The sequence below is a fragment of the Hydractinia symbiolongicarpus genome, chromosome 8 (assembly GCF_029227915.1).
Source record: "Hydractinia symbiolongicarpus strain clone_291-10 chromosome 8, HSymV2.1, whole genome shotgun sequence".
In the NCBI taxonomy this organism is placed as follows: domain Eukaryota; kingdom Metazoa; phylum Cnidaria; class Hydrozoa; order Anthoathecata; family Hydractiniidae; genus Hydractinia; species Hydractinia symbiolongicarpus.
The window spans coordinates 19,997,320-20,017,104 of record NC_079882.1 but is presented as its reverse complement, the minus strand read 5'-3'; the positions used below and the strand labels follow the sequence as shown (position 1 = coordinate 20,017,104).

General features: G+C 33.8%; 4 protein-coding genes and 1 long non-coding RNA gene across 6 annotated transcripts in view; 3 read left to right on the top strand and 2 right to left on the bottom strand.

Moving 5' to 3' along the window:
• The window catches only part of LOC130655954 (sushi, von Willebrand factor type A, EGF and pentraxin domain-containing protein 1-like), a 36,007-nt gene extending 29,469 nt beyond the window's left edge, over positions 1–6,538 (bottom strand). Inside the window, exon 1 of the mRNA XM_057458778.1 lies at positions 5,668–6,538. Within this exon, the coding sequence (XP_057314761.1) occupies positions 5,668–6,454 (787 nt within the window). The 5' untranslated portion in view covers positions 6,455–6,538. The remainder of the gene's footprint in view (positions 1–5,667) is intronic.
• Positions 2,364–2,948, top strand: LOC130655957 (uncharacterized). Its single transcript, XM_057458781.1, has one exon. It carries the CDS (start codon positions 2,470–2,472, stop codon positions 2,809–2,811), a length of 342 nt encoding a protein of 113 aa, XP_057314764.1. The 5' UTR covers positions 2,364–2,469; the 3' UTR covers positions 2,812–2,948.
• LOC130655958 (essential MCU regulator, mitochondrial-like) lies at positions 3,408–3,969 on the top strand. Its single transcript, XM_057458782.1, has one exon. It carries the CDS (start codon positions 3,447–3,449, stop codon positions 3,687–3,689), a length of 243 nt encoding a protein of 80 aa, XP_057314765.1. The 5' UTR covers positions 3,408–3,446; the 3' UTR covers positions 3,690–3,969.
• A 4,372-nt stretch (positions 6,539–10,910) lies between the features above and the next one.
• On the bottom strand, positions 10,911–14,707 carry LOC130655840 (uncharacterized). The gene is made up of 3 exons (XR_008984760.1): positions 14,570–14,707; positions 13,359–13,542; positions 10,911–11,218 (listed from the first exon to the last, which is right to left on the bottom strand). It is a non-coding gene; the product is annotated as an uncharacterized LOC130655840 (long non-coding RNA).
• Positions 13,389–15,259, top strand: LOC130655839 (uncharacterized). 2 transcript variants are annotated; one of them, XR_008984759.1, is made up of 4 exons: positions 13,389–13,557; positions 13,669–13,850; positions 14,458–14,889; positions 15,182–15,259. XR_008984759.1 is itself a non-coding variant. In XM_057458648.1 (3 exons), exons 1-3 carry the CDS (start codon positions 13,389–13,391, stop codon positions 14,524–14,526), a joined length of 420 nt encoding a protein of 139 aa, XP_057314631.1. In that variant the 3' UTR covers positions 14,527–15,259. The 2 variants fall into 2 exon arrangements, 1 of the variants encoding a protein (XP_057314631.1); XM_057458648.1 differs by having other exon boundaries at positions 14,458–15,259.
• Positions 15,260–19,785: the final 4,526 nt, after the last annotated feature.

Here is a 19,785-nt window from a genome sequence, read left to right as displayed (position 1 = left end):
AGTTATAACAAAATCTAGGTTAAAATCAATATTCCAGACTAAAATTAGGTCTGGCAATTTTTGAGTTCATGGAAACGAGAACATTTTGATGGAAAGAAGAGAGGTGCTTTGACTGAGAAGAGAAGTGTTTTTGCTAAGAAAAGAAGCGAGCCATATAGGTCGTATTTCGTATTTCTTTTCTTGTCTGTCAGTGCACAATACGGAACTTTGTAAACTTTGAAATCTGATTACTTTGTAATCTTCTATAGAAAAGATTTCTTTTGGTATTAAGTATATTCAAATATGCCTAACCTGCACTTTCTAATTCCACCAGGGCTAGGGTAACATTATTGAGTTAATGACTTGCCGTTTGTGTGACTAGCTAGATATGCTCTCGAGTCGAACACAAATTTCAGATTTACGGACGTAGGAGGAAACATAAACCGTCTTTGCGTCTGCCATTATGAATAGTTTCGTGTAAAGCGGTATCTGAAGTAATTTATTCATCACCAATTTTGTGGGTGCTGCTGCTAATGTTTATCGTATTTTTCTGGTATTATATTTCTCCTTTTTCTTTAAAAACGAAGGTCAATTGTAATTTCATTCTAGCTAGCTAGAATGTTTTTGAGGATAGCAGCTTCTAGAGCTAAAATTTATTTAACAGGCTCAGAATGTTTAAGAGATCATTAAAAATATATTTTGTCCCCCTTAAGTCTATTTATTCCAGAGCAAAGGCTCAGCTAAGGCTGAAGGAATTTACCTCAGTTTTCCATTTCTCTTTGCATATAGCAGAATTCCATGCAGAAAATTGTCATTATTCCTGCTGACACCTGATTCATTATTTTGCTCTTAGAGACTAATAATAAGGTGCTTTTTATGCTTGTGTTGCTCTGCAAAACGCTGTTTGGAGGTTTTAAAAAAGCCTGCACCTTTGCCTAATGTCTGCCGTAGCACACAAGTCAAAAAGCCATTTTTCATGAGATTGATGGAGGTTAAAGTACATCAGACTTATGTATTAAGAACAAAGAACAAAATATAGTATAGTTGCGACTTATATAAGATTTTTTAATTTTGTAAGAAAAATTTTCAACCAACAGACCAATGGACTCGCTTTTGATTAGAAATGACGCTAACCAAACATATTTTGGAGGGTTGTCTCAGCAACTTTAATTAAGTTTATAAACTAAAGCTTGATGAACATAAGAAAATGATTGGTATCTCTTATAATAATAGGGAGCTTCCGTGTGTCTGTCTGTCACTTATGCAAAGTCGATTGTATTTTTATAATTTCCTTCAATAAAGTCTATAAAACATCACCTATAAAATTGTTCTGTAATTTACCAAACTTTAAGGTTTAATAATATAAACGTCCAAAGGAAAGTATATTAATATTAATGAAGCCATTACACTGCACTTAATACTTGGAGGGCAAATAACTTGGAAACCTAATGATGAAGTCAGCCATTTTTTACTGCATGGGTAACTAGGGATTGCCTGGGACCACATTGGATAATTTCCCCATACCTGTGTCCTGCATCCATTTCGGAATGGATGGGTTTATGCTGTCATCAAAAAACCTTTAAACCCCAATATCTCTGCAACTGTTTGTCAAAGATACATGATCCTATATATTTTCTTGACCAGTGTTTCAAGATGATGGCAACAGGTATACAAGTTTTAAAACAAAAACTTTTTGTCTGTTTTTACTGGTCTTTGCTAACGTCAGCAAACTTTTTAAACCTTTATACTCTCCTTAGGCGTTCGTCATGATATGATCCTATACATTATTTTGATCAGTGTTCTAACCTCTAATCATCACAGGCAATGGATTTCGCCAAATTTTTTTTGTATATGCAATGCTGACGTCAGCAAAACACCTTAAACAATCTATTTTTTCTGCCTGAGTGAATTTTTCTACAGGCCTTATCAACTAGTATAATAAATAAAAGTGATTAATTGCTGCATTTTGCATTTCTCCTCTTTTCAGGGTTTAGTCCAGCATTCTCAGTAGCCTTTGAACAGCTATTTCTCAATTCAAATTTAACACAAATGTCCCAATTTATTAGGGGAGCTTTGTTGGGATAAAAAAACATGAAATCTGTAGAATTTCTGTGCATGCTGATAAGAATTATTTTCTAAGCCTTTTCAACTCATATAAAGGTAAAGTATTAAAAATTAAGCAAAAAGATGGTCTAACATGTTTGTACATAAGGTGGAAATGCATTGCATTGTAACATACATAAAATAACAATGTTTTGTCATGGCATATGATGTAACTGCCTTACGGTTTTTATAACTATAGTAGCAAACTTGATATTTCAAGTATATTGTTTTGTATTGTTTACCCAGCTTTTTTATCATTGCTTTCCTTTAATATAAATCTGTGTACTGTTTATTCATATTTTTTAGAAGAAAGAAAAAAAAACTTGTGGCTGTAAGAAGTGTTCACAAGAAAACTCAGGAACTTTAGGTTTATACAATACTATTTAGATGGCATCAAATAATATGCTGAGATTATTAAGCAGAATAAATCCTATTGTGCGATCAACCTCATTGAGACAAACTATTGTTCGTAATGATAGCATTTTTACAAAATACAGAGAACCGCCAAATGGTTTTCTTTTTAATCGAAAACCGTTAAAGCCAGGTGAGAAAAGGGAGTGGGAAGATTGGCAGCCTATTTGGTATGGTGGATGGAGTGTGGCAATTCTTGTGCTTGTTGTTGGTGGATATTTTCGTCCAAATGATGATCTGTTAGATTGGGCAAGGAAGGAGGCTGAAATTAGAATAGCAGAGATAGAAACAGCAGAGGCCAGTGCTGGAAAAAACTGAACTGTATTGTACAATGTGTAATACAAAGTGACATTAAATTCACTAGTATCACTTTTATTTTTGCCATATTGAATGTAAATACATACATTTATATCTAAAGTTCATTGTTAAAACTAAAACTATTTTTAGTAAGACAATTTATCTTTGCCCTATTTTCCCCTATTATGTTTCTAAGTATATTTATCCTTGTTTGGCTAGTCATTATATATAATTATTGTTAATCTTTATTAAGATTCCATTTCAAAGTTTGTGCGATATTGTAGGGGTTTTACAGGGTATTTTGATTTTACTGGGGGTTATTTGTTATTTGTTTATTCCAAATCTATTGCCCTGGAACTCAAAAACAAGATGTTATGAAGACTTTCTTTCCATTATTTTTGGCAGTGAAACTTATTTTGTCTTCCTTATTTCTTTCTTTATTGTGTTTAAACGAAAAAAATCACAAAACAAGAATTATATATACCGTTATCAACTGTATTCATTCAACTTTTAAAAGTTTTTTTTCTACCTTCATTAAAATAAAAAATTTTTTAGGGAATTTCTTTATCATAAAAGTCATACTTAAAGCTTTTTTCAGGATTTTATGCAAATTAAATCCTTACCTATTTTTGTTTATTTCGTAGATTAAATTGATAATGACTTCCTTGCTGAGGAGATGTATGGGAACGTTACCAATGCGGTCATCATGTGTGACTTTGCAATCCAGACAGCTCACCAAAGGAGCCATCGAATCTAAGCCTTATAAATTTAACTGGGGAATCATACCAGTAATGGTTGTATCTGTGCCATGCATGTATATTGGAGCGTTAGCTGCTAAACGTGGTGCTGAATTTTTAGAAGAATGGAACATTTTTGTGCCAGATGACGATGATGACTGAAACCTTGTTGTCAACTTAAAATTGACTTTTAAATTATTACACACTTTTGACTTGTTTTTTATAATATCTGATTGTTGTTATGGATGTATTTTTAGGTGGATATTGTAAAATTTGTCCAGTTAAATTGTCCAATATAATTGAATTTTGGTACATCTTGTGCCTGTCTGTTGGGTCAGTAATTTTTGAGTTTTGTGTGCATGTATTTTTATGCGTTGTTGTATCCAGAGATAATTGCCTTTGTAAAAAAAGCTGTCAAAGCAATATTAAATTTTGTGGAGGACGTCTATTGTTTTTTTCTTTAATGCCATACGTAAATGCTGAAATCCAGTATGTGTTCATCTTTTGCTTGTACCAAGAGTGTCGGCCTTTACCCAGAGCTTTAACAGTCATGAAATATTTTCATACGAAATTATAGCGTTAATATTGAGCTCAAAAACAGCTAAAGAATAGTATTCCCATCCATAAAAGGCTACTTGAGAATGACCTAACTTTTGCGAGATTTAATTTTAAGGTCCACAAAAGCGACTTTATTTTAATGTTGGTTGAATTAAAAGGAGTCAAACTTCGCCACAAAACCAGTGGAGAGAGATATTTTACAAGTCGAACTTTGTGAAATTTGCACATAATGAATTGCAGAAAAACCACTTGAAGTGAGTTACTTGTTGTAAAAAAAACATAACCGACCACAGTTCTAATTCTTTTAATTTTAACTAAGATGGGTAGGTGCAAAACATTTGTGCTTATTTAATAATATTTACACGTGATATTGCAGCTAATAAGATCTTTTTTCAGGGAAAAATGATAAAAAAGGTTAGTTAGTGACGAAAATTTTCCCAGACAATTACCTTGCCTTGACTAAAGGCGGAAAAGCATGCTAAGTCGCATGTTTTTCCGCCATGGAGAACAACAATGTTTTGGAACTGTAATTAGGAGGTATTGCTCTTGAAATTTTAGAAGATTAAGAAAAAAGAAACGGTTTTTCAACAGCATCGTGAAAAAATTTCGTTTGGAAGACCTCTTTTAGAATTTTTGACAAAATGTTTCCAGAAAAAATTTAGGCACAATTTGTATAAAATTTTTGTCATTTTTCGAATTTTTTGTCACTTTTTGCCGACATTTTTTGCCCGATAAAGATATCCAGAGACGACGAGATTGAATTACCACTCTTTGAATTGTTGTATTACAAATTGAAAAAAATATCACTTCATTTTATTGGAATTAGGGAATGCTGATCTAAAGCCAACGAGCTCAGCAGTTCATTAATTCAAATCTAATGCCTATGAATATTTTAACGTTTCATGCTACACGGAAATTTGTAAGATTTAGCATCAAAATGTTACAAAACAAATTTTGAATTTGGATTCGTTTGCCTGCCTTAATTTTTCTTCAACAACTATTTTCCCCTCATAGCTTCTAAAAGATATTTTCGTTATTTTTTGCTTTTATGATGTAATCATCAGGACGAAAAACCTACCCCTATAAATACACATTTTTATATGAGGCTTAGATCAACCTCGTCCCCAGGGCTCATTTTCTCTTTTTGACAATCTTGAACGTCTGATTTTTGTTCTTAGAAAGGAACATTTTAAGAACAATCTTCAAATCTATGGAAAGTTAAACATGTAAAAGCTAAGTTGAATGAACGAATATATAAAACGTAACGTTGCTATGAGTGCTTCAAATGTAATGTTCTGTCGATGCCAAAAAAGACAAAAAAAAATGAAAAAAAATAAGATGAACTAAAAACATTTTCAAGTTTTAAATTTCGGTCCATAATTGCTTCGAAATATCTTCGACATGTTTGTAATAAGGCTCTACCTTAACGAAAATTCTTAATGGACGCATTTCCAAAAAAAGCCAGTCTGGAATGTGTGCAGTTTAGAAAATAAAAAGAAACACAACATCATCCCTAGGACGGAACCTCTCAAAATCTAAAATGTCCTGGGACGAGTTTGAAAAAATACAGAATGAAACCTACCTCCTCTGATGTTAGCTGCCAGATTTCCAAGATCTGTAAAATCTTTTGAATATAAGAACAAACTAGGATCGGTAGCAATCTTTTTTAACATGTTTTGATCAGTCGCGTGAGTGACTCCCACGGTATAAAGTTCCACATATCCAGTCTGTTTCAAGCGGAGAGCTTCCGGTGTCGCGTCAGCACCAGCAGAATCTACTCTATTACCAACCATATTTCCTACTCCGTCTGTTAGCAAAATCACTACCTTGTTCGACCGTGGACGTCTTGAATGTGTAACAGGGTCACTGTCTAAGGACCGGAACACGTTATAGGCGTCTTGCAAGCTTCCTTTAATGTTCGTCATAAATCCATCAAATTTTAATTTTTTGAAATCATCATTGAATTTGCATTTTGTATTGGCGTAACTCGGATTTAAAATGTAGTTGAAGTTTATTCGATGGTCTGAACTAAACGTCCCGATCGCGATCCGTGTTGCGTTGAAAGCAACTCGTACTTCTGATAGCAAGGCTTTTACAAATGCTTTTGATATTTGAAAGCCCGTCATGGTTCTTCCTTGAAAACTGCCAGTAGAAACCATGCTTCCTGATGTGTCTATAAGAACAATTAGCTCCGATTGACCACTCTCAACATCTCTTCCCCAACAGTTCACAAAAGCCCGATGTTGCTGTGACAGCGAGCCCTTTAAAGGTCTTTTGTATGAGCAGTCTGTTCTTTGTGTTTTTATCTTCACAATATCTCCACAAGTCAAAAACAGAAATAGCAGAAGGTTGAGAAATCCGACCTTCATTGTGACGGTAGAACTTCTTCCGAATTTTTTACTACAGATGTTAGTTAGAACATTGGTCTGCAGTTTTTATTATACATTGCTGAAATTTAAAATTAGTTATCGAAATCACAGAGTTCACTTCTTATTTGTTCAGTTGGTGCGCCTGAGTCAATAAAACCACTAAGGACTCTCTTCCTTTTGCTTTGATTATTAGAACACGGCACAATATTATCTCTTAATAACTCGACAACTTTCACCGCTTTTATTTCGGTCACAATAACATAAAAAAGAGAAATAAAAAAAGGAAAATGGTTATTGTTTAATAAATACGCAAGAAACTGAAAGTGAGCAGATACAAATAAAAATTTAATCAACATTCCCCAAGCGTTGTTTTAAAATATCCTTCATGTAGAACAGACATCTTCCAAAATTTTTTCTACGAAGTGCAATAAGTTTCGTGCCAGTGTGCCTTTTTATATAAAGTAGACAAAAGGGGCTGGGAACAAGGTTGAGTAAAGTCCAATGTGTCTCTAGCGATTAACGTGCGTCGTGTAGCCCCTTTTGTTTAAAATTGTTATCTTTTCTGACATCGAGACGGCGATGTGAATTTGTTTGTCCCGCCGTCATAAAAAAGAGATAAGAGGCAGTGGGGATGAGGTTGCAAATTTTTCTAATTTAACAAAAACATTCAGTCTACTCGAGTTTATAAATTTCATGGATTCAAAATACTTGAACTAAAGCAAACATGTTGCGTAAAGGATTTTCATTATATGGAATCGTTAAGTACGAATCTTGATAGTAGACTCTTGAAGCTGAGAACGCCCCAAACTTTTAAGAATAAAAAAACACATTTTCGATCAAAGAAGAATACAATAGAGAACCATTGAGCGCATAACAAACACAAAGAAATATATATTCTTCTCTAAAGCAGCAAAGCAACTTAATTTAGATCTAGATAACTTCTTGTACAAATGCAAACTCGTTACAAACATAAAAAGTAAGTGAGAGGTCAGGAATATAATAAATATTTATGTTCTTGACACACCATTAAACAAGTGGGATCAGTGTGTATGAAAGTACAACCATTTAACAATAGTAATAACTTGGTGTAACTCGTCATAGACCACTCTAATCCCCCTCGTCCCCAGATTTTTTTGCCTTTTTTGATATGAAAGGGGACAACGGAATTTTTCGCGACAGGGACGGCAATAGGCAAATAACAGGGAGAGCAACTGATGCCCATTATCAACTGAAGATATCCTGCAGTGTACCTTAAGCGAAATGGTCATTTTTTGTGATGACAGCAAAGCTATCTGCATTTATTTCGGTATATACATAAATAAAAGTTGCGAGTGTTGTGGCATTGTAGCACGTATTGGTAATACGAGGTGGATGATATTAATAGCAGAAAATTAAAATATATTCATTGATAAATTGACAGAAAAAAATTTAGGAGTAAAAAAATAGAAAAAGTTTACCACATTTGCTCTATTTTTCGTGCTGCTCAACCTCGTTCCCAGGGCAACTTTCTGCTTTTTGTTATCCGAGACGGCGAGTCTCTACCGTCAATTGTTTTTCTGTCATTTTAATGCATGAAGTTAATTGATTTTGATTATACACCTTTCCCGAATTGGTTTTCTTTGATGCACCACTGCTACTTATAAACTTTTTCAAACAAAATGAATGTGATTTTTGACCAAAGTACAAACATATTCGACAATAGTACGAACATTTTGAAATCCTGACTTGAAATTTGATAGAATTTGAAATCTTCAGATTCATACAGCAAACAAACAACCTGTACCCTACATTTTTTATTTTTGTCCGAATTGAACTCTGCTTGAAACCGAGGCTTATTAGTACAAATCAAAAATTAAGAAGATTTAAACCGTATTTTTGACATTTTCACAAAACTACAAACATATTCAGCAAAAATTCGAAAATTTTTCACAAAACTACGAACATATTCAACAAAAGTACGAACATTTTTGACTAAAGTTTTGTCTAAAATGTTTGTACTTCTGTCAAAAGTGTTCGTAGTTTTGTCGAATGTGTTCGTACTTCTTGATTGTTTTGTTTGCAGTTATGGGCCACCGTATTTTACAGCAAGCCGATGATTTGTGCCGCTTTTTATACATGCTAGAAACGGCATCATGGCGGAGAAGTGCTTAGGTAAAGCTAGCCGTACCTAACAGCCGTACCTAAGCCGTACCTTAGCCGTACGTAACTACACTTTTCTTTTTAAGGTGAGGTAATGTATTTTAATTGAAAAAACTGAGCTAATCGTAGTGGTAAATTTGTTGTGTCACTGAATTTCTGTTTCTCAATCGCCAATGAACCCGCAAAATACGAAAAATGTTAACGAAACATCTTGCTCTTATAGAAACCAAACGGGGGAGAGCGCGGGAAGGTGATTCCCAAATCGACAAATTAAGTACGGCCGGCAATAAAAAGGTGGTTAGTACGAGCGGTGAACTTCAATGCGACTTATCAAGTAAAGTAAAATAAAGGGGATAGGTAAGGAAAAGAGAGGAAAAATATGAAAATTATAAGACAACATATATTTTACGGTTGGGTCCTATCATATAAGAAACAACTTTAAAGGCTAAAATATGTACAATAAAAACGAAATTAAGTTAAGTACGGCTAGCTAAAATAAGGTACGGCTGGAAAATATTAAGGTACGGCTAGGTCCTATCGTATAAGAAACATCTTCAAATGCTAAAATTGTTCCATAAAAACGAAATTAGGTTAAGTACGGCTAGCTAAAATAAGGTACGGCTGGAAAATATTAAGGTACGGCTGGGTCCTTTCGTATAAGAAACAACTTTAAAGGCTAAAACCTGTACAATAAAAACGAAATTAAGTTAAGTACGGCTAGCTAAAATAAGGTACGGCTGGACCATATTAAGGTACGGCTAGGTCCTATCGTATAAGAAACATCTTCAAATGCTAAAATTGTTCCATAAAAACGAAATTAGGTTAGGTACGGCTAGCTAAAATAAGGTACGGCTGGAAAATATTAAGGTACGGCTGGGTCCTATCGTATAAGAAACATCTTCAAATGCTAAAATTGTTCCATAAAAACGAAATTAGGTTAGGTACGGCTAGCTAAAATAAGGTACGCTGGACCATATTAAGGTACGGCTGGGTCCTATCGTATAGGAAACATCTTCAAATGCTACATATGTTCCATAAAAACGAAATTAGGTTAGGTACGGCTACCATTGATCAAAATTAAAGTACGGCTGCACATCTATTTAAAGTAAAATAAATTGTATAGCTGAAAATATAAAAAATATTACCTAAGAAACAAAATGTTTTAACAAATACGAACACGATAATATATAATTATATTTTAATAAATATCACTATCAGTGTCAGATTGATTGCTTACATTCTCTAACGTTTCCATTTCTAGGACCAAATCTGTAACAGATCTATCCCAGTGGGCACACGACGTCTTTTCAACGTTGATTAGACGTTGAATTCTGGTCGCGACGTCGCAACCAACATTCAACGTCTAATCAACGTTGGGTCTGCAACGTCGATGCAACCGACGTAAATTCAACGTCTTTTCAACGTTGCCCTCCGACATGAATACAACGTCGCATCATCGACGTCTTTTCAACGTCGTTTCCACAACGTTGTTTCAACCGACGTGATATCAACGTTGATACAACGTCGAAAAAAGACGTTGTTTCAACGATCGTAAAACCGACGTTTATTCAACGTCGTACTGCAACGTTGATTCAACCGACGTCTTATCGACGTTTATTCAACGTCACTCCCGCAACGTTGATTCAACCGACGTCTATTCAACGTCGCACCCGCAACGTTGATTCAACCGACGTCTTATCGACGTTTATTCAACGTTGCACTGCAACGTTGATTCAACCGACGTCTTATCGACGTTTATTCAACGTTGCACCAAATTAACTTTTTACCGAGAATCTGTTCCGTTCAAATCTTATTTGTTTTAGTTCGTCTCACACTGGCCTGCAAAGTTATATCTCAAACAGACGTTCATAGAAGTGTTCCAAACTGTCCAACAAAATAACGAAGCGTACTCGGTGTTTGTTAAAGATCGTCATAAACTAGAAATAAAGAACGCACGTTTTACTTAATTTTTTTGTAATTTGTCAGCGATTGGATATATTAATGCCGACGTTATGTTGTTTTTCATATATATCGCTAATTTTACTGCAGTTTTACTACTTCAAAATATTACCATTTGTTTGCAACTTTACAGCCGCATCTATGTACTTTTTTACATAAGAGCCGAATGTGCATTCATTCTCTTATGCTATGTTAAAACTTTTGTGACATAACATCAGAGAATGAATGAACACAAACATGAAATGTACACAAAACATTCAATGGATTTTTTTTCAACAGAGCGTACCAAACGTTCGATTTATTTTTTGTAATATTTATCAGGGGGTTTTTTGTCCTCGTATTTTGAGAGAAACAAATATTTCAACTTGTATTATGGATGTGAGACATTTAAAATACAATCCATTTTGTCAAATTATAATTTATAATACAATAATAACTGTTTATTTACTTCGCTTTCACATATTTAAACCTTTACTTTGTCGCATGTAATATCCCTCCTAGTCATTGGCGGGAAACTTTCGATGAGGAAATTCGCGCCTAAGCCCCTAAGAAGTTCGTATCAACTCACAAGGCGAAAAGGGCGAAGAACCACAGACGTGAGTAAAGTATTTCTGTACAGCATATGCTAATTCGTAAACTTTGCTTCGGTAGCATTCGTAGCAGAATCTAAAGAAAGAAAAAGTTAGCTAAAATTTTCACGCATATTTATTTGACACATTCTAGAAATAAATCGTTTGACCCTAAATTATTTTAAATCAAATTTTTCCATGTCGGCAAAAAATTGCCGAAGTGATGTTATTTGTCTGCATGTCAACAAGTCGACATTTCAGTACAAGAGAGATGGGGATTCTTCAGAATGTAAGAAAAATTTATTTCCAGAGACTTATCTCTAAAAAAACAATGCTAGCTAGATTTCTCAAAAAATATTTAATGGATATAATGCCCAGGCTGAGGTGGTCTTACTTTTTTAATGTTCCAGCCTGGTATTGTTATTTTGTATTTCCAGCTTTTTTTATTATTTTACAGTACATTACACATACTTGCAATCCAAAAATTTTGGCGGGAAGAAAATTTGGCAGATAACAAAAAAAATTAAATTATATATTATTCAGCTCGATTTTTATTGAGCACTCTATGTAAAAACAAAACAATAAAATATTTATATTTTATTCTACATATATATTTATTGTCAGAATTTTTTGCGAATTTGCATTGCATTCGAGAAATTAAGTCTCCCAAAAATTTTCATTGACTGATTTGCGAAATTAATGCATGCCTGGCATATGCAAGCATACGTTTACTAATTTATTTGAAGATATAACTTTTGATTCAATAACCATTTAAATTTTTTGCTATTTTGCTTTCATGTGCACCAGTTATGCTTGACACATACAGGTGGTTGGAGCATGCTGACAGGCTGCCTTATAAGAGGGCGTGCCTGGCACATGCAAGCATACTTATAGCAATCTATTTGAAGATATAACTTTTGATTCAATAACCATTTAAAATTTTTGCTATTTTGCTTTCATGTGCACCAGTTATGCTTGACACATACAGGTGGTTGGAGCATGCTGACAGGCTGCCTTATAAGAGGGCGTGCCTGGCACATGCAAGCATACTTATAGCAATCTATTTGAAGATATAACTTTTGATTCAATAACCATTTAAAATTTTTGCTATTTTGCTTTCATGTGCACCAGTTATGCTTGACACATACAGGTGGTTGGAGCATGCTAACAGGCTGCCTTATAAGAGGGCGTGCCTGGCATATGCAAGCATTTATAGCAATCTATTCGAAAACATTGTGACAAAAAAATATATAGCTGAAGCTAAATATCAAGTATTTAGTAATTCTTAGTTATAAATCATCATATTTAAAAAGCTGCATGTTTTGTTCCAAAGCCCATGTAAATTCTTTTAATTTGTTTTGACTTAAAAAATCCAACTTTTCATGAAAAAGGCATATTGACTAAAATTTAATCCCGCGAAATATCTGAACTCGATCGATTCGCAGGAGGTACGATGCTAAGTGGCTTTACTTCAATTAATTAGTCAAATACAACTTTAAAAAAAACTAATCATGTATCAGAACCATTATATATTATCTTTACAGATAGAAAACTATGTGAGGAGTTTGATTTCACGGAGGCAGAAACGGATGACGAAGAAGTCATCACAAAAAAACAAAGCTCGCCGTCTTGTGATGTATTGTTTACAAAAAGTATGATTAATTTTGTATTCCAGAAATTTTTATGCAATTTTTATGCAATTCGTAAAAGCTTGTTACGTTTTTACTTTGTGTATTTCGAAATGTTCAAAGTTTTCAAACATTTATTTTTGAAAAGCACTGTTGCTATGATTTTTTTATGCAAAAATGAAAACTTTTAGAAAAACCAATACCAAGTGAACCACCAATGACATATCGACATATAGAAGATGATGCTCAAGACTCTGGTAAGTGCTTACATAATTTTTTTACAAAATGTTCAAAACAGATTTCTTATTTGTATATACATGTACATTCTTTAAGCACAAATATGTGGAATTTAATATGCACAAAGATTAGTACATAAGGCATATTATATACCTTAAGGGTATAAAGTGTGAAAATAAAAAAAGTGTGGGATTAATTTTAGTCCCTCAATTTTTTTAGATTAGGGCGGAATTAATTAGTGTTAATCGGCAACATTTTTAGGAAGTGCGATTTTAGTGTTTTCATGGGATAACAAGTTTCACACTTTTTTATTTTGCACGCTTTTATTCTCGCACTTTTTTATACCCTTAATACAACATTGATATTAAATACCTTTTTTATGTGCTTACAGACTCATCCATCATGTCACCAGAAGTCAGACCATTGATACAACATCAAAACACAACACCAACACATACACCACCAAATAGTTTAAAGAGGAAGCATGTCAGTCCAGTAAGACAAACACCATCTGGATCACAGAATGCAGGTGGAAGTTCTGGAAACGATCCCTTTCCTATGTCGACAGGAAGTAAGTTGTAATTACAAAGCAGGATTCAATAAAATAGATATGTTTAAAATATCCCACTGAAATACATGGTATATATATATTTAGTAAATAAAAAATCCAATTATGATTTAGAGTTTCAGAAGAGGGTATTGTATCTCCTAACCGATATCAGGAATTTGTTGGGAAGACAAAATGAAAAAGCAGCAGAGCCGGACACAGCTCAACCACAGGAGCCATTTGAACTGCTAAAGAGTGTTCAAGAGCTAATAGAGTTTGAGGAGACATTAAAAGACAAGTCAAACTATGATAGATTGGTCAGTTAAACATTTACATTCATTTTTTCCCAAAGGATACATGAAACACACTATTTAGCCTGACAGCATGTTCACTTATTCTCGGATCCGGGTTAACATGCTTGGAATTTTCTGATCATTTTTAACAAAAATGACCAACATATTTAAATTCAGCATCAAAATTTATGGAAACATGCAAATTTTCAAGTTTATACACTAAGTACAACTGCCAAACTTTTGATGTTGTATGAAGAAATGACCACACAAATTAACTGCAGTGAAATTTTTTAACTCTTATAAAATTTAAAAACTTTAAATTACAATAAATCCTGTTCTAATAATCTCTTGGTATTCTAAATTTCCTATGTTATATAATTTTTGCTGATAAATCCAAATATGCCACTCATTTTTCTCAAAAGTTCCTTGTTTTCTTTTTCAAAATTTGATAATGTTAACCTGGATCTGAGAATTCTTACACTTCTAATGAAGTGTGAACACAGCTTAAAGAACTGCCTTTGTTGTCCCTCCTGGAAACAACTATAGCTAGCTAAATACTACTTTTCTACTTTTGTGTTTGTGTGCACCTGTAGCTAGAAATATATTTATTGATATATGTTTCATTTTACAGCTATCCCAGTTATCAAGAGTTGGTGGCTCAAAAATTCGCGAAAATGTGAAAAATGTTCTGTTAAAGTGAGTCAAAGCATAAGTACCCCTTAGAGAATTTAAAATGTACTAACCTTTGTTGTGTAGTTTACAGTGGTAGTGGAAAATCACTTTGTTGTGCCCACATGCTTCGTTTCATCTTCTCCATAAAAAAATCGTGCACGAGGTCCAAGAATTATTTAATTGAATGAATAGTTTACGGAATGCGGCCCCGCAGCCTAATGGACTCGCAACTATATATTAAATGCGCTTACGATGTCGATTGTTTTACTTTTATTCCACTTTCATTATAGAATCATGAATAATGAAGTAATGTCGGCACTCAACATGAAAGGGAAGGGAAAAAGTGAAAAGGTTGGGTTTGCAAGGATGAACTTATATAAAGCTGTTGTCGGTTAGTAAAAAAATCCTATTCCTAATATTCAATTTATATATGTGCTTGTAAGCGTTTTAGTTTGTTGTTGTTAATTTATTTATTGTCGGTTAAAATATGTACAAATAAATACAATAGCTCTTATTAAAGTGCTAATCCAAACCGACAAGTTTGTATTAAGTTTTTCCCGCCATTTCGAGGGGTCGACGTTCAGGGGGAAAAATACACATTAATCTGAGGAAATCTATTTGTCCAGCTGTTGTACTGTAAACTACCTCCATCAATATGTGATAAGAATTTTGTTACGTTGTAGAAACTGTTATCAAACATCAAAAGAATGCGACAGAAGGAGAAGTTCGTGCGTGTACGGCATCAATCCTTAAATATGCACCTGATAGATGTGGAGGAGCGGGAAGAACTAATGCCGAAGAAAATTAAATCGATTAATTTTTAAATAATTTACAACTTTTATATCAGAGAGGATTATAAATTTTTCAAGCGCCGTAATAAATTCTTCTAGCTTATATTAATTTTGATTGGGTGGCAGAAAATTAGAATGGCAAAATGTTAAAGTGATTTTAGCTCAACAATTTTTAGTGTTTCTACTAGAGATCGGACTTGTGACTAGTAAAAGTATGGAATATGCATGAGTGGGTGCTTTTTTTAAGGAAATACAGTGCTAATATAATATTCATTATATTTTTATTGTAATTTTCAACCTCGATTCCTGGACTTCTTGCACCTGGTGAGGACGGTGGCTTTTCACACTTTTTATAAAGTATAGCATCATGATCGTATTTATTCGCATCTGGTATCCTTAACAAACACCCTTGTATTCAACTCTGACTTCATTAAGAAAACATACTTTTTCTCTAACCAATGCTTGATTAAAGACTTCGGTGCAACAGTTTTGCTTGACACTTTAGGTGATTTGAGCATACTAACAGGCTGCCTTATCAGGAGGCGTGCCTGGCACATGAAATCGCAGCTATAAATTTGCAAATACTGCACGTTTAACAACCTCGTCATTGCTGCGTTACATTTTTTGCATTGGGTTGGAACGCTGGAGATTCTCACATAGTACCAGTTGTGAATACTTGAAATATCGTTTTTATATTTTGTATTATAAAACTCCGTTAAGTTTCATTTAGGAAGTTTTCAGCGGAGAAGTTGTATATACTGCCGATGTTTATAATAAAAAAATGACATATCGTAGAAATGATTTTATTTCTTTTTCGCAATAACCATGTACAAATAACGTAACACAAATATAAGCGTCGGAATCATGCTAGGGAATAGATACATGGACATGTAAACTATGGACATATAAAACTGAAGCCACAATGGCGATTATGATTTGATTCGGTCAAGTTTGTCTGTTTCTTAAGGTTGAAAAGACGCTGAATAACGGTTGCGAGAGCATTTCCAAACGACGTTGATTAGACGTTGTTAGACGTTTTTTCAACGTTGAAAAGACGTTGCGAGAAGTTATTTCAATGTTTAAAAGACGTAGCGAGACGTTGTTTCAACGTTGAAGAGACGTTGCAGGACGTTGTTTCAACGTAGCTTGCGACGTTGAAAAGACGTTGATTTTACGTTGCAAATGAAAGTTTTTTTGACGTCTTTTTCCGACGTCTATTCAACGTCGGACATCAACGTCTTTTCAACGTTGAAACAACGTCCTGCAACGTTGTTTCAACGTTGAAAAGACGTTGCGAGACGTTGTTTCAACGTTGAAAAGACGTTGCGAGACGTTGTTTCAACGTTGAAAAGACGTTGATGTCCGACGTTGAATAGACGTCGGAAAAAGACGTCAAAAAAACTTTCATTTGCAACGTAAAATCAACGTCTTTTCAACGTCGCAAGCAACGTCTTTTCAACGTTGATTCAACGTTGAAGTGCCCACTGGGATCCGATCTTGATGCAATATATCGAAACGCTAACAACTGTAAAAGAAAGATGTCGATAAAATCAAAGGTCGTAAAGAGTGATTTAGAGGTAGCTGGGATAGATACAGGCCAGTTCTGTTTAAAGTCAGTCAGTGTGACTCTTAACCCAATTGCCAAACAATTCAAAAAAATACTGGGTAAGAACTTGGCCAGGGCTTCCTTCCTTGACGCTGCTAATGACATTCTCTCCATATTACTTCGATATTGTCGACTTCTGATGATAGTGGCGATGCTTTTATCGAAGGTTTCATCATTGACTGTTGCACAACAGTAAGAACGTATAAAGGACGCTTCAGAACAAATAAATTTCAAAACATGCTTACATATATTTTCAGAAAGTTGATATGAAATATCATTTTGAAAAAGACGTTGCATGTCTTTAACTACTTTGTTTGTTGCAATCTCCTTTACAAAAAGTGTTTCGTCTGATTCAACAAGGCACGAAAAATGCGAGCTGGGATGGCTGTCCAGCGTGATCAGCTTTAAGTATGAGAAACGGGACTCTAAAAAGGCTTTAATCTGTCGTAAACAACCATCTGTATTCTCCAAATCGATTGCAATCAAACATTGAGCTACCAAAAGCAATTGCCGAAACTTATATGGATAAGTCAGGATGTTTCTCTTGTTCAGAAGACCGAATAGTACTTCGCAACAAATAGCATGTGTTTGATGAGATTGAGATGTTTCATTTTCCGATTTTTTCAATTTAACAATAGAAAATGTATCTTTTGGATAGATCCCTGTCCTTTGTAAATAAAGAACATTTGCAAAATGAATAAGTTTTACAAATGTCACACCTGAAATAGAAAATAAGAAGAAATTATATTTATGCTTTTCAAAAAACATCTCCTACTGCTTTAAATCATTTTACTAGAACGAACGTGTACGCATGTAAAGCCGTAAAACAACATAATGCATTTCTAGGTTAAAATTTAGAACAAGTTAAGAACAGTATCTTAGTAGGTAAGAACATTTGTCACAAAAATCAAAGAACCTGTGTTACCTGTTTCCTGACTTTAAAGAACGCTTCAAGAACACTTTTAGCCTTATAACCTCATTACATTTAAAAAGTTTAAAAACGCTACAAAATAGCAGTGAAGTAACAATAAAACTAACTTGAATTCAAAAACGTTTTATTGCCAATATTGTAAAATTTGACTTCGTTGATATCAATTAAAAGAATACCATATGGAAGTACAAGGAACACCAAGTCAGTCCTTAAGCTTTTCTTATCTTTTATTGCTGTCTTCGCCAACATCGATTCTAAGCTCTGGTTATCGAAATCAGTTGGTGAATTAAAAGCAAGAACGCAGCAAAATGACCCACGATGCCAGCATAATGTTGCATAATGTTGGCGAGAACAAATTTGAAACCTTGTCTTCATGAACTTGCTTTTCGATAACAGCTTTTTTTGTGTAGTACAATTGCGTGTAATGTTTTTTAAATGGAGAATCATCTGCCATTATGTATGACTGTTCCTCGGTCCCAACTTCTCGCTACTTTTTCTTATCAGAATCAAAATCTCCGCATTCTGCTTCAATAAGGACAACTCATAACACGGGCTGACCACATTTGACAACATACCGAAAATACCAGGCGTGATTTTGCATGTTTAAACTAGTATGCCAAGAAGTGTACTTCATCTGAGCATAAAATATTTTTTAGGTGTTGAAAATAGAAAATAGTAGTGTATATTTTGCTCTTGTAATAGAAAAAAAGAGTGTGTGAGGAATGAAGTGACAGTTTTTTTTGTAAAAACCACCTAGACTTGGATTCTCTTGGTTATTATTTTTCATCTTATTTGTTAATGTGTTAGCGCATTCTCATTTTAATTCTGTCAAGAAATATTTCTTTATGTTTGTTGGTTGTTTTTAGAAAAATCAGTAAAATTTTGCCCTTGAGTATAGTTGTTATTTCGTTCTTATTTGTCAATAATTTTTAACCTTATTGTTCTTCTAAAAAATTGTTTTTATAAAAAGTGTATATGCTGAATTAAATCGGGACACAGTTAACACAATCAAAAATAAAAATCAAAAACCTTTACTCACACATTGTTCGCGGCTTTATTAGGTTCTTCCTTTTTCTTATCGTTTTCCATCATTAAAATAACGTGCACTCATAAACAACAACGAATATTAAAATTTTTTAAAAGTTCTTTTGTTTTATATAAAAAGTTTACATCTCTTCCATTAACTATAACATCCAACGAATAAAAACGCGTGTGTCCTTCAACTGGCGAAAACGTTAATTCTACTCCTTATTTAGACATTCACTGTCTATACCTCAGTTAGACAGAAGATTTACCGCATCACTTTCAAAGTAGCATTTTTTTATTTTCCTGTGCAGAAAACAATGTGGAGCCAACCTAGTAGAGCATATTGCATACAATTTTTTTCTTAACCTCGCCCGCACTTTACTTTCCAGTAAACTCTACTTCTTCTACGTACTTATTGTTTTTCGTTTATATTAATTTTTTTTTAGCATTTGAAGTTGTTTCTTATATAATAAAATCCAGCCTTACCTTAATATGGTCCAGCCGTACCTTATTTTAGCTAGCCGTACCTAACTTAATTTCGTTTTTATTGAACGTTTTTAGCATTTGAAGTTGTTTCTTATATGATAGGTCCCAGCCGTACCTTAATATTGTCCAGCCGTACCTTATTTTGGTTAGCCGTACCTAACTTAATTTTGTTTTTATTGAACGTTTTTAGCTTTTGAAGTTGTTTCTTATATGATAGGACCCAGCCGTACCTTAATATGGTCCAGCCGTACCTTATTTTGACTAGCCGTACCTAACATAATTTCGTTTTTATTGAACATTTGTAGCATTTGAAGTTGTTTCTTATATGATAGGACCCAGCCGTACCTTAATATTTTCCAGCCGTACCTTATTTTGGCTACCCGTACCTAACATAATTTCGTTTTTATTGAACGTTTTTAGCATTTGAAATTGTTTCTTATATGATAA